This window comes from Helianthus annuus, chromosome 16 (genome assembly GCF_002127325.2).
Source record: "Helianthus annuus cultivar XRQ/B chromosome 16, HanXRQr2.0-SUNRISE, whole genome shotgun sequence".
Taxonomy (NCBI): Eukaryota; Viridiplantae; Streptophyta; class Magnoliopsida; order Asterales; family Asteraceae; genus Helianthus; species Helianthus annuus.
In genome coordinates this window covers 628,907-644,389 of record NC_035448.2, presented here as the reverse complement: position 1 = coordinate 644,389, position 15,483 = coordinate 628,907, and the positions used below count along the sequence as shown (strand labels likewise).

At 37.5% G+C, this 15,483-nt stretch overlaps 2 protein-coding genes across 2 annotated transcripts; both read left to right on the top strand.

Annotated features, from left to right (window-relative positions):
* Nucleotides 1–1,834: 1,834 nt before the first annotated feature.
* Nucleotides 1,835–4,416, top strand: LOC110917259 (flavonol 4'-sulfotransferase). The gene is given in 3 exon segments (XM_022161846.2): nt 1,835–1,934; nt 3,604–4,316; nt 4,318–4,416. Coding segments are annotated over 3 exon segments (912 nt in total).
* A 1,452-nt stretch (nt 4,417–5,868) lies between these two features.
* On the top strand, nt 5,869–7,622 carry LOC110916848 (flavonol 3-sulfotransferase-like). The gene is made up of 2 exons (XM_035985952.1): nt 5,869–6,514; nt 7,066–7,622. Exons 1-2 carry the CDS (start codon nt 5,952–5,954, stop codon nt 7,439–7,441), a joined length of 939 nt encoding a protein of 312 aa, XP_035841845.1. The 5' UTR covers nt 5,869–5,951; the 3' UTR covers nt 7,442–7,622.
* Nucleotides 7,623–15,483: the final 7,861 nt, after the last annotated feature.

Below are 15,483 nucleotides of genomic sequence, written 5' to 3'. Positions count from 1 at the left end.
AATTTCGATGATTTCCCTGATCGATACTTTAGGTGTCGTTACCGGTACCAAGCTCATCCATATTTTAACGTGTTAGCACCGTAATAACTAAACTGAAAAAACCGAATTTCCCACGTGTAGGACGTGTGGGTCCTATTATTATATATTAGATTATTTTAAATCTTTTTTAGGACGAAGTGACTATCCTTACCACGTCATTTTTATTTATGTTTTGATACTTGGTATCTGCTTGCCGTTGCCGACACACGTTTTGCAGACATTAGGTCCTCGCCGCAACGCGCAGGCGGAAAATCAACTAGTTCCTTATAAAAGGGCACATCGTGTAATGTTTTATTTGTTCATAAATTATAACCTTTTCTTTTACAAATTCTTTCTCTAATACTTATTTGCTTCCTCTCTATGTCACCCCACCTAGCCCGTCACTCATGCCACCATCGCCACCACCAAACCAAGCTATGACAACCCGCCGTATGGACAGGGTATCCTAACCGAAACCCGTTTTCAACGTTCACACCACCACAACTATGGAGCCTATACCATGTAACCCTGCCAAACACTTAACCAAACTCGGAACTGTGCCATGACAGAAGAGTTTAATGCTCTTATCGAAGATAATAGTTGGGAGTTAGTGTCTATAATCCCAACATGAATCTTATTTGATGTATGTGGTTTTTAAACACAAAACCAGATTTGATGGCTTCACAGCCAACATAATTCAGACTTGGTTATCTGGGCTCTAGCACGGATAACCTAACTCAAGCAGACTAGGTTATTGTAAATTGTAATTCTCGTATAGTATAGGGTGATCAAGTGTTAATATTGTATCAAGAGATATATTACATCAATAAGAAGAAAATCAATTTCGGAGCCATCCTAATCTATTATTTTTAAAATGTTTTGTTGTATGCTTATTAATAATGATAACTACATGTTCTTTTTGGGAAATTTGTTAAATTTTACGAGGTGCGGTGAAATTCTTTTTGATAATTTCTGGTTAGAATGAGTGATTTGTTGGAATAAACAACAGATAATTGCATTAAACAATTAGTGAGTAATACATCAATTATTCTTGGCTTGTAATCTAAGAATATTTTTTTTTTCAAATAACCATTATTCTTGGTTTCATTTTGTTGCGATTTTGATCCAAATTTCAAATTTGGTCAGATTCCCCAATTTAAACCCCCCCTTGTTTTGTTATCTTAGGGTTACTATACTAACACGTGTGCATTGTGTAATTATCACAAAGGAAAACCCTAAGATAACAATGTGAATAATCCTCCTTTTTGCAAACTGGGGGTTTAAATTGGGGAATCTGGCAAAATTTGAAATTTGGACCAAAATGGCAACAAAAACAAAACCACAGAGATCAAAATGGCAAAAGGTTTGAAATTTGGACTGAAGTGGCAAAACTGGCCAAACATCAAGGACCAAAATGACAGTTTACTCTATTAAAAAGTTTCTAACTATTATTATTTTTCGTATTAAAAAGTTTCTAATTATTATTTTTTTCTTATTGTGCTATTTTTAATTATTTGCTTGTTTTGTCTCATAACTAAGTGACATGCTTAGCAAAAAAATTTATACTACCAACTTGCTCATCAATGGAAGCCACCAAAACCCAGCTTGGGTATGGTACATCACAAATACACAATTTTTAAATACTAGAGGTGTGCTAATTTTCATCTAACCTCATTTTCCAAAAACATTGAGTTACATCAAACTTAGAAATATATGTATACACACACACATATCTGATAGAGAGAGTTCATACTATTCACTATTCACCATTCACACACAAACTAACAACTTCCTAATTCTATCATCTCAATCAGACATGGAATTAGTCAGAACATGTCCACAACACATTTGTAACTGGTTGAAAGGCAAGTTAACCTTGTACAAGTATCAAGACTTATGGAACTGATGTGCGTTAGGTGTAATATATTTTAGATGTATATTTTAAGCCCTTTTTACACTTTTAGCCAAGTTTTAAATTTATAAAACACGATATTTACTAACACTAAACACACATATGGGCAAGTGCACCCATCGTGGACGTAGTATAGTGTTGGTAAGATATCGAGGTCGTCCAAGGACACAAGAGCTTTTAGTACCGGTTTATCCTCAACGTCTAACCAAATCAAAATTGTTAGAAAAGATTTTTAAACTAGGAAAATAAAATCTAACTAAATGCTGAAAAATAAAATAAAAATAAAAACAGATAGACAAGATGAATCACTTGGATCCGACTCATGTATTAGTATAACCTTTGATTATTTTCGCACTTTTGCACTTGTTTAAGAGATTATCTTAGTTATTGTAGTAGGCCCCTCTTTTGAAGGCGACGTTACCCTCAACACAGTAGTTTGAGTCAGCAAGGATACAATCCTAAAGGGTCGGATTATTGGAAGATAATGATTAAGTTATTAATGCAAATTATGTTAGACCCCTCTTTTGGAAGTGACGTTACCCTCGACTAAGTAGTCTGAGTCAGCAGGGATACAGTCCTAAATAGCCGGATTATAGTATTAATAGTAGTTAACTTATGAGGGGGTCAAAGAGTTTGGATCCCCGCCATCCAATACCTATGGGTATTGAAGGAGATCCTACTAAATTTGACCCAGGTCCCTTGCAGGACCTCTAAACGCTGAAAAGGGCAAGACCCTTACCAAACTGTTCCCTTAACCCCCGACCAGGTAGCTAACATACCTCCATATAGACCGTGGATAATGAATGGTGAAAATCTTTTATTTTATATAGACAGTAAAATAATGCCAAGACACCACGGACAAACGATAAGGAAAAGTCACATTCAACATAAGCAACTAGTTATTAAAGTCATTAATACAAAACCAAATAAAAAGTGCAAAAAATTAAAAATAAAAAGTATTATACTAAACACTTGTCTTCACCAAGTGATGTAAGAGACTTACGCAAACATGGCCTTGATTGTCAAGAACTCTTACGATCAATTTTGGATCCCGAGACGACTCACACACTCTATGATGGACAATGGATGATGGTGGTGGATGATGGTGTTATGGTGGTGGTGGGTGGTGGATGAAGTGTGAGAGAGGTGGTGTGCCAAGGGATGAGTTGCAATGAAACCAAGCACTCCTATTTATAGGCTGAACAGAAGCCTGGGCACGGCCCCGTGCCTGTCTGACATTCTCTCTCTTCATTAATTGTAATTCGCAATTACAATTAATGCGCCTGCAGTACTTTCGCCACGCCCCCGTGTGCACTGGACACGGCCCCGTGGTGGGCAATAGAAGCTTCTATAGGTTTGTCTTTTCTGCTGCTTCTTGGGCACGGCCCCGTGCTGGCTGAGCACGGGGCGTGTTCAGTCTTCTGCCTTCTCTGTTTTGCTTGGGAGGATGCTGTCGAGGGGTCGGGCATTCCACTTATGTTCCTTCTCTTGTATTTATGTTAGATTTAGCTGTCTTTTTGCTTCTTTTGTTAATTTGAGCTCATTCAATCCTGAAAATACAAAAGGAAGACAAAAACACTCTTTTTCCAACATTAGTACTTAAAAAGGGTTAGTTTCATGCCTCATTTGATGTAATTTATATGTTGCATTTTACACACATCAGAACCTTTAAGAATCCCATGAAGGAGGAATTCTGCCTCAACAAAGCTTCAAGGCTCGACCAAGTGATGTATTTCTCTGTAGTCCTCCCAAAACTGGCACGGTATGGCTAAAGGCCTTGGCTTTTGCCATAATAACCAGAGAAAAGTATGATGAATCCACGAATCCTTTGCTCACAACCATGCCTCATGAATGCATTCCTTTTCTAGAGAAAGACCTTGAACAAATTGAAGAATACCACAAGAACTCGTGCTTCCCACTCGTGGGCACACATCTAACTTACAATCCCCTACCGGAATCAATCCTTTCTTCCAACTGCAAGATAGTTTACATATATCGGAATATAAAAGATGTCATAGTTTCCCATTACCATTTCGGAAGGGGAGTAGTAAAACTACCCATGGAAGATGCCCCATTTGAGGAGTCATTTGACGAGTTTTGTGAGGGTATTTCATGGTATGGACCATATTGGGATCATATCTGGGAATACTGGAAAGTAAGCTTGCTGAGACCCGAGACAATTCTTTCCTTGAAATATGAAGACATGAAAAAGGATCCTACAAGCAATGTCAAGAGGCTTGCAAAGTTCATTGGGTTTCCCTTTACAATTGAAGAAGAGAAAGCTAGTGTGATAGAAAACATTATAAAGTTGTGTAGTTTTGAGAAATTAAGCAACTTGGAAGTAAACAAAAGTGAAAAGCATCGAGATGTTAATGCGGCTGAGAACAAAAAAATACTTCAAGAAGGCTATGGATGGAGATTGGAAGAACTACTTCACAGATGAGATGATTGGAAAGATTGACAAATAGATTGATGAGAAACTGTAGGACAACCGTTCACAAAATAAATAAAATAACAATTTTATTAATCAATTTTATAATTACAATTCATAAGGAAGAACAGAAGCAAACTGAAAAAACCCAATAAAGCATCAAAACAAATCGAATTACCTATATAAGTTCACTTTTTGAATTTCATCTTTTCAAACCCTATACTAGAATCATATAATCAATAAGAGATTCAGAAACAACAAACCCATCCTATAAAGACTAGAACAACCCCAAATTACCTCAAAACATATAAAAGTTTAAACTTTTTTAACCCATCCTAAAATCCTATTATCTCATGACTCTTGAACAAAATCGCATAACCATCAAAATAACAAAAACAAAACATGTACTTGTCAGGGGTGGCCTGAATTAACCAGTTTGCAGCCGGAATTTTGCAGTCGCCGGCCGGAATTATGTTGTCGCTAGGCGCTGTAGTGAGGCAGAGGGAGGGCGAGAGTCGCTGGCAAGTGACAGAGATTTATTTTATTATGTGGACTGATTTTGTTTTACAAAACTAGTAGTTGGGTTGGGCTTGAATGAGTATTAAGTTATTGGGCTTATGGATTGAATTTAAGTTTTATTAAAGGGATTAGTGGGCTAACTTGTTTACATAATTTGACCGGGTTTCAATTCGTTTGCTAACATTTTTTTCTAAGAGGTGTGGATGAAAATTTCCAAGGGGTGCGGTCGGAATTTTCCAAGGGGTGCGATCGGAATTTTTCAAGGGGTGCGGACGAAAATTTCCAAGGGGTGTAGTCAGGATATTTCGCGAAAAATACCACTAAATTTTTTTCAAGGGGTGCGGCCGCCCACCCACCCCATAAGGTGGGTCCGCCCCTGCTAAAGCTACTTAAAATTTAAGTTCGTCTTTGAAGTTTATGGTTTAAAATAACTCACGGACTCTTTGTATGGATGTTTTCCATGTGTAATAAGTCCTCTTAAGAAGATGGGGAAATATGTAAAAAACTTCTATGTTTAAATTGTTTTGTTTTGTTAAACTTTATGAGGTGCGGTGAAATTCTTTTTGATAGTTTGTAATTAGAATCAAGGGAGTGATTTGTTAGAATAAACGACAGATAATAGCATTAAACAATCGATTAAGTGAGCAATACATCAATTATTGTTGGCCTGTAATCTAAGATTTTTTTATTCAGATAAGCATGATTAAAACTTTTTTTTTCTTATTGTGCTATTTTTAATTATTTGCTAGTTTTGTTTTGTAATTAAGTGACATGCCTAGCAAAACTTTTATACTACTAAATTGCTCATCAATAGAAGCCGCCAAAACCTAACTTGGGTATGCTACATGACAAATACACATTTTTTAAATACTAGAGGTGTGCTAATTTTTCACCTAACCTCGATTTCAAAATAAATTGAGTTACATCAAACATACAAATATATATACACACACATAGCTGAGTTACATCAAACATACAAATATATACACACACATGTCTTGATATAGAGAGTTCATAATATTCACCATCCGCGCACAAACTAACTTCCTAGTCGTATCATCTCAATCGGACATGGAAGAGACGATCAAAACATTTCCACAACACACTTGTAGTTGGTTGAAAGGCAAGTTTACCTTTTACAAGAATCAAGACTTCTGGAACATTAAAAAATTCCATGAAGGAGGAATTCTGGCTCAACAAAGCTTTGAGGCTCAACCAAGTGATGTATTTCTCTGCAGTCCTCCCAAAACTGGCACGGTATGGCTAAAGGCCTTGGCTTTTGCCATAATAACCCGGGAAAAGTATGATGAATCCACGAGTCCTTTGCTCACAACCATGCCTCATGAATGCATTCCTTTGCTAGAGAAAGACCTTGAACAAATTGAAGAAAACCACAAGAACTCGTGCTTCCCACTCGTTGCCACACACCTTCCTTACAATTCCCTACCAGAATCAATCCTTTCTTCCAACTGCAGGATAGTTTACATATATCGCAATATAAAAGATGTCATAGTTTCTCATTACCATTTCCTGCGAGAAGCGATAAAACTACCCTTGGAAGATGCCCCATTTGAGGAGGCATTTGATGAGTTTTGTGAGGGCGTTTCATGGTATGGACCATATTGGGATCATATCTTGGGATTAGGGGTGCAAACGAGCCGAGCCGAGCCCGAGCTTGGCCAGGCTCGAGCTCGAGCTCGATTAACTTATGAGAGCTCGGGCTCGAGCTCGGCTCGATTCGAGCTTTGTTTTCAAAGCTCGAGCTCGGCTCGTTTGTTTTTTATCAAGCTCGAGCTCGGATCGGGCTCGGCTCGTTTATTATCTATTAGTTAGTATTTTAAATAAAAATAATATAAATAATAGACTTTTTAGACTTGCGAGCCCGATAAGTAAAGCTCGGGCTCGGGCTCGTTTACTAACTAAGCTTATTTTTAGGTTCGAGGTCGGCTTGTAAACAAGTTTAAATAAGCTCGGCTCGACTCGGCTCGTTTACACTAAGGCTCGATAAGGCTCGACGAGCCTAACGAGCTTCACATGTGAGGCTCGAGCTCGGGCTCGATAAACAAACGAGCTTTGTTTTGAGGCTCAAGCTCGGCTCGGGCTCGATAAGGCTCGGCTCGTTTCGAGCTTTTTCTCGAGCCGATCTCGAGTAGCTCGCGAGCCGCTCGGCTCGTTTGCACCCCTACTTGGGATACTGGAAAGCAAGCATGGAGAGACCCAAGATAATTCTTTTCTTGAAATATGAAGACATGAAAAAGGATCCTACAGACAATGTGAAGAAGCTTGCAGAGTTCATTGGGTTTCCCTTTACAATTGAAGAAGAGAAAACTGGTGTGATAGAAAACATTATAAAGTTGTGTAGTTTTGAGAAATTAAGCAACTTGGAAGTAAACAAAAGTGGAAAGCATCGTGCAAAAGATGTTAATGCGGCTGAGAACCGAATCTACTTTAGGAAGGCTAAGGATGGAGATTGGAAGAACTACTTCACAGATGAGATGATTGAAAAGATTGACAAACTGATTGATGAGAAACTTGGTGCTACTGGTTTAGTTTTAAAATAAAATACTCGAGATGAAGTTCTGTTTGGTACTAAAGCTGCTTAAAACTTAAGTTTGTCTTTGAAGTTTATGGTTTAAAATAACTGAGGGATGTCTCTATTTGTATGAATGTTTTCCATGTGTTATTTTTTTTTTAGTTTGTTTTGTTGTATACATATTAATAATGATAACTGTATTTTCTTCTTGGGAACCTGTTAAATTTTATGAGGTGCAGTGAATATTTTTTTTGATAGTTTCTGGTTAGAATCAAGAGAGTGATTTGTTAGACTAAACGACTGATATTTTTTTTTGAACGACAACTTTCATTGAGACTGATGTGTGTAAAATGCAACATATAAATTACATCAAATAAGGCATAAAACTAACCCTTTTTAAGTACTAATGTTGGAAAAAGAGTGTTTTTGTCTTCCTTTTGTATTTTCAGTATGAAATGAGCTCAAATTCACAAAAGAAGCAAAAAGAAAGCTAATTCTAACATAAATACAAGAAAAGGAATAAAAGTAGACTGCCCGAACCCTCAACGACATCCTCCCAAGCAAAGAAGAGAAAACAGAAGCCTGAACACGCCCTGTGCTCACCCAGCACGGGGCCGTGCCCAAGAAGCAGCAGAAAAGACAAACCAGTAGAAGCTTCTATTGCCCACCACGGGGCCGTGTCCAGTGAGCACGGGGGCGTGGCGAAAGTACAGCAGGCGCATTAATTGTAATTGCGAATTACAGTTAATGAAGAGAGAGAGTGTCAGACGGGCACGGGGGCGTGTCCAGCGGACACGGGGCCGTGCCCAGCCTTCTGTTCAGCCTATAAATAGGAGTGCTTGGTTTCATTCCAACTCATCCCTTGGCACACCACCTCTCTCACACTTCATCCACCACCCACCACCACCATAACACCATCATCCACCACCATCATCCATTGTCCATCGTAGAGTGTGTGAGTCGTCTCGGGATCCAAGATTGATAGTAAGAGTTCTTGACAATCAAGGCCATGTTTGCCTAAGTCTCTTACATCACTTGGTGAAGACAAGTGTTTAGTATAATACTTTTTATTTTTAATCTTTTGCACTTTTTATTTGGTTTTGTATTAATGACTTTAATAACTAGTTTCTTATGTTGAAGGTGATCTTTCCTTATCGTTTGTCTGTGGTGTCTTGGCATTATTTTACTGTCTATATAAAATAAAAGATTTTCACCATTCATATCTCCACGGTCTATATGGAGGTATGTTGGCTACCTGGTCGGGGGTTAAGGGAACGGTTTGGTAAGGGTCTTGCCCTTGTTCAGCGTTTAGAGGTCCTGCAAGGGACCTGGGTCAAATTTAGTAGGATCTCCTTCAATGCCCATATGTATTGGATGGCGGGGATCCAAACTCTTTGACCCCCTCATAAGTTAACTACTATTAATACTATAACCCGGCTATTTAGGACTGTATCCCTGCTGACTCAGACTACTTAGCCGAGGGTAACGTCACCGCCAAAAGCGGGGCCTACCACAATTTGCATTAATAACTTAATTCATTATCTTCCAATAATCCAACCCTTTAGGATTGTATCCTTGCTGACTCAAACTACTGGGTTGAGGGTAACGTCGCCTTCAAAAGAGGGGCCTACTACAATAACTAAGATAATCTCTTAAACAAGTGCAAAAGTGCGAAAATAATCAAAGGTTATACTAATACACGAGTCGGATCCAAGTGATTCATCTTGTCTATCTGTTTTTATTTTATTTTTATTTTTCAGCATTTAGTTAGTTTTTATTTTCTTAGTTTAAAAACATTTTTTTAACTTTTTGATTTGATTAGATGTTGAGGATAAACCGGTATTAAAAGCTCTTGTGTCCTTGGACGACCTCGGTATCTTGCCAACACTATACTACGTCCACGATGGGTGCACTTGCCCATATGTGTGTTTAGTGTTAGTAAATATCGTGTTTTATAAATTTAAAACTTGGCTAAAGGTGTAAAAAGGGCTTAATTATATATTAAAAATATATTACACTACACACGCATCAGAGACAAACTAGCAAGAAGCTAGCGCAAACATACAAACTCAAAAATCAAAATTACACCAATTACTCCAACCCATACATCTATAGGGGGTCTATTCTTTATCCAAAGATATCCGAGGGATTTAATGTCTTCCACAAATTTAGCGACCGTGGCCGATTTGTTCGAGTAGAGCTTGTCGTTTCTCGTCTTCCAAATGCACCAACCAGCTATCATGATAACGCCTTGAAAACTTCCCAAGTCTCGAATTATGGTGTAAAGTTAATAAATCCCAAACCAAGAAAGCGAAGATTGGAGATACACCACACCAGTTACTAATATAATTCCACACGGCCGAGGCAAACTCACACGAAATAACAAGGTGCTCGCTGGATTCATCTTGGTCGCCACATAAACCGCACACCACCGACTCCATATTTACGTTCCTGTTTCTAAGCGCCACTAAAGTCGGAATACGATTCATCTCCGTTTTCCACATAAAAAGATTAACCTTTTTAGGCACCCAGCTGTTCCAATCCATCATAAATCTGACTGGATCGTTGGATATTTCGAAGAGAACCTGTTTCATTGAAGCTTTCTCGTCAGATCGTTTTTCTGCATGTCTTGTTACAGTGTATAGGTTTTGGTTGTGTAACACCCCAAAAACGGGTTTGGTAAAATAAAACCCGGTTGATAAAAAGAAATGAGTTTTAATCCCTCATATAACCAAAATGAAACTAGAGGGACCAAAACCGTTAAGTGGGAAACATGAATTTATAAAATTAAAATTAAAACACCCCTGTGTGTGTGTGTATCGATGGCCAGGAAGGAGAAAAAGGGGTTCAAACCCTAGTTTCACTAAAATCATCAAATTGAAAGGGAAATTCAGCTCGGATCTAATGCATGTACATGAATTCATGATCATCTAGCCCTATAAATCACTTGGTAAGTTGTAATTTATGATTTGGTGATTTTGATATGAAGTGGGTTATGATCAATCCACGAATTTGTATGAAATTAAGCATGAATAGGTGTTAGCATCATCTTAGGAAACATGTGTTAGGCATAATTTTGATTAATTGATGTTTAAAGATGGAAACCCACTAAGTTGAGTGATGAAGATGACATGGGTATTTCACCATGATCAATTCTTGTTCAATGTTGATGTGCCATGTTGAATATGATGGAATCTTGTTAGATGAATTGAAAGGAATGTGTTGTTTGTTATGTTTGATGAATATGTGTGAATAGTATTGTTGATTAGTAGGAAGATTTGATGAACTATGTATGAACTTGGAAGATTATGCATGAATTAGTTGTACATTGTGCATTAAATGGTGGACGCACACCAAGTGTTTGATGAAATGCCTCGTATAAACTAGTATGTGAAATTGTATGCTAAACACCGGATGAACATGTGTAGGGGTTGATAATGACATGATTGATGATAAATAATCATAAGAAGATAAATTGTAGAAGGATTTCATAAGAAGGTGTAGTTGATGGAATGATTGGGTGAAATTACGCATTAGAACTTATATTCTAGGCTTGAATGATGAGGTGCACATCATATGTCAGATTAGTGGCCTAATAGTAATTTGGATTTGGATGTGCACTAAATGGATAGCTTATGGACTTACTAGTAAAGAATGATGTTGAGATTATGTCAAATTACTAGCTTTGAATATGGCTGTCAACTATAGAATCATGAATATGTTAGTATGTGTTGAATTGACGATACGTGTGCATATATGTAGTTAGTTGATCATGTGCATAGGTATGTGGGTGTCCTACACCATGATTATGAAATGTAAATGGTATATTGTGTATGTGACTAGGTGATCATGTAGTTGTTAGTGTCATACAACATTATGTATGAAATGAATATCATGCCATTAATATGGTCTACTATATCAACATGAATGCGTGTTCATAAGTTGGAAGTTATATGCTAGAAGGTTGACTTTCTGAAAGCCAACCGAGAATTTATAACATGGTTAGGCATTTTGACACAAATATAAGAATCGAGAGATCATGGAATACGTGTTAGACCAATTATGTGTTATGTGTGATAACGAATTTGGATTTCGAAGATATTGAACTATATGGTTGACAAATCATGTCGTATGCGTGTTAGTGAAAGTCAATATAGATAAAAGTTGGAAAATATGTGTTAATATGAATGAGCATGAATACTAACATAATTATGGCATGACGGCATGAAAGAATAGGAACCACACTAGCACGGACCAAGCATGGAAGGCCAACGGGTCAAGATGAGGCAAGGAAGCGGTTACGAACACGGATGCACAAGGTAAGTGACTTCCGAATCACTTCTTAGTCTACATATATATAGAATTTTCTTGTTTATGGATGAAGGGAGATTATGTATGGGTATGAAATGAATGAAGGTATTAAGATAGTATTTAACTAGTTTAAACGGAGGTAGTCTTCTAAGTCGAAGGTATCTTGATGGGTTTAAACGGGTCGAATAAATATGTATAAGTAAGGTAGCGGTAATGAAATTCGTAAAGATTAATGACCTGGGGCAAGGATGCTTAGTCTAATATGTAGGGAAATGTTTTACGGACAATTAGAAACAAGTTTCAAGTGAAACGAATGCAAAACGAGTAAGTTATGCGAGTTTTAGTTTTGAGAATGAAAGCTGATCTGGGCATCACCGTAACTTACGGTGCCACCGTAAGTTACGGTGGGTTCTGGGCCTTTTTCTCCCGTAAGGCAGTTAAAATCCACCGTATGGGTTTTTATGGCCACCGTAAGCTACGGTAGCCACCGTAGCTTACGGTGGAGGTCAGAAGCAAATTATGACGTTTATGTAATTCATCGTTTTTCTTCGGATTCGGGTCCTGTGAACTCATTCTAGCCTCGATAAGTTTTTATAATGTTCATCAATCCTACCAAATGGCTTGGTAAGTTGCGGGTGAGTATGGAACTCATCCTTAAGACCCGAATCATACCCGAAAGACATTTTTAAAGTGATTATGATGTGTGAGCAAGAACGGGGTATGTGAGCGAGTATGCGGGGTAATGAATTAAGTACGTAAGTATGCATGTATGTATATATATTTCATTTCAATCCAATGGCTTAAGATTTTAAGTAATCATGAATAGGAGTTAGTACGTATGTATGAATGTATTTATGCAATTATGTAAGTACATGTACGTGTGAGCGAAGGTATGCACGTGTGTAGTTATGATTCATTTTATGAATGCAGTTAAGTATGTAGTTATGTATGCAGGTAGGTGTATATGTAGGTATCGGTGTATGTATGCACGCATAGCTATGTATGGGCGTAAGCATTATTTATTTAAGTATGAAGGTACATGCGCGTGTAGGTATGAACGTATATATGTGGCTGCAAGTATGTATGTATATATGATGAGTAGGTAGGTATGTATGTTGTTATGTATCTATGTATGTATGTATGTATGTATGTATGTATGTATGTATGTATGTATGTATGTATGTATGTATGTATGTATGTATGTATGTATGTATGTATGTATGTATGTATGTGAAGACGTAATCATGTATGCATGTAAGTAGATGCGTAGGTATGCAAGTAAAGGTATGTATGAATGTACGTAGTTATGTATCTATTGTATACGTGATTTCAATACATTTAAGTATTGACGTTATTAACAGTGTGCCTTGAGAATGAAATGTAATGCAGGTACACTATTGAAGTTTCGCTAAGGATTAGACAACCGGATGGAATGATTAAATCTAGAAAGATAACGAGATGGAAAGTATATGTGGATAGAACGTAACGAGACTAGATGATTAAGAATCTTGTTTGTATATTATGCATGCTAATGTTACGAATGTATGTGGTGGATGCAGGTTGTATGAACTACAGATTATCATCACGAGGAGTAGAGATCAAAGACCGAGTCAAGATAGATTGTACGGGGACGTTGTGTATGTAATATAGTAAACCTAGGCTATGTTTCTATTTAGTAAATGTGTCGAATGTTGACTTTATGTGTGAGGACTATGTAAAATGAACTTTTAAGAACGTCAAGGTATTTATAAGGAAAGAAATTTTTGGTACGTATTTCCGCTGCGTCTTTTCAGTTAAAGCGTGTTAGGGCGTTACAGGTTGGCTAGCCATTTTAGCTAATGGTGCAGGTTCAACTAAGGCACGGGGCATACAGAGCTACGTGGCGCGCAAGTACCAACCTGCAACTAGTCAAACTAGTCCACCCGCTTCCCGCTCTTGAGTTAAATACATAGCAGTTACAAATGAAGCTACAAATGTATATGACAGTTACGTTTGACCACTTAAACTTCACATTCATAACAATTTAGAGTTGATTTTATGACTAGAATTAAAATGCAATTTAAGTTTCAACTTTGTGTGATTATATATAGACCCTTTAGTTCATCTATAAAGAGAGAAAAATCGGTATATTTGAGAAACCTTGTCGAAAATCTAGACAGCATGTCACACCCCGATTTCCACGTGTCTCACCGGTGGGCCCGGTGGGGGATTACCGTGACGATGTTGGCAACAATATAGTCAAACCACACAATTATATAAATGCACAGCGGAAGCTTAAGATAAATATATAAACTTCAACCTCTGGTTGTAATATCAAATGTATTACAGAAGTTGAATATACCCACAGCGGATCAAAAATAATAAATATTGTTCATTCAGATGCAGCATCGAGTTTGCGAGACTATGTACGATGCTTAGGACGCCTATACCAGCCCATTTCGTATAGTACCTGCACTTAATCTTTTTGGGGAAAATACGTCAGTTTACACTGGTAAATACGTTCAACTGACACATTTGTAAATGTTTATTAAAATTGATTTGAATGCACAAGATACAAACTCTTTTATAACTTGGGAAAATTATTAAAATCTTATGAACGTTTTACATGTTCTTTTATGCGTTCAGTAGCCCGGGTCGTGCCGGGTTAAAGATTTATAGACACACCACATTGCGTAAAACCGTAGTATAAAAACCAACGGCTACGTCTTTTAATTTAATTGTCGACAATATATACCGGGTGTACGCCTACACCGGGATGTCGATGGTCGTGGCCATTTCGTAAAATGATGCCAAGGATATCCGGGACAACGGTCATTAAACCCCCCAAAGGCTTTTAAGAAACAAAACTGTTTAAATGAGCCGATCATATTATTTAATTAACCACCTAAGCGATGGAAAAATATAATGCTCAATCAAGCGGTGTTAACATACCGTAACCCAAGCCCATATAGGGGAAATAAGTTAAAGTATTTACCTTTGCAAGTATATATCCTTAATTCGATTAAATCGCCGATAGCTTTTACCGGGGCTCCTAATCTGGAACGAAGGTTTTAATTAACCTCTTAGAATCCTAACGAGTCTTTATAATGGCCGTAGCCTAGACCGGTTGGTTCCGATATGTGAATACGGTTTAATCGCGTGAAAAGGCGAAAACCGAGAATGGAATGTGATTCTGCCCCAAACAAGTTCAGAGACTTGTTTTATATGGGTTCAAGGTTCACACTCTGGATTTTGGGGTTCAAATAATATAATTTGACCCGTATCGGCTAATTTATGAAAACTAGTTTCATAAGCCGAACCGTGCGTGCAATAGGCAAAACGGTTTACCATGGGAGTCTTACGCTTATTTCCTAAGTCAATATGCCTTAAAAAGGTTGTGGTATCAGTAGGATACCTCCCGTGATGCCCGTAACGAGTTTAAGTTAATATCATGCCCCGTAGGGGCTTTTCGGTCATTTTAAAGACTTTTAAAGAGCTTTTCGAGTTCTACAGGAAATCTGAGGTTCCCGAACAGTTTATAAAGTCTAAAATACTTTATTTATTATTTTAAATCAGTAGCAACTGGAATCGGGTCAAAAGACCTTGTAGAACTCAAGTTTTGGCCGAAAAGGGCATATTCGGTATTTACCGAACCGTAGCCATAACCGCAGGTTATGAGCGAGGTAAAAATTATTAAAAATCTTTAAAATTCCCAAAATATTAATTTATAACAGTGGGTAAAAGTTTTGGTGACGAAATCTTGGTTTAGATAGACGTCAT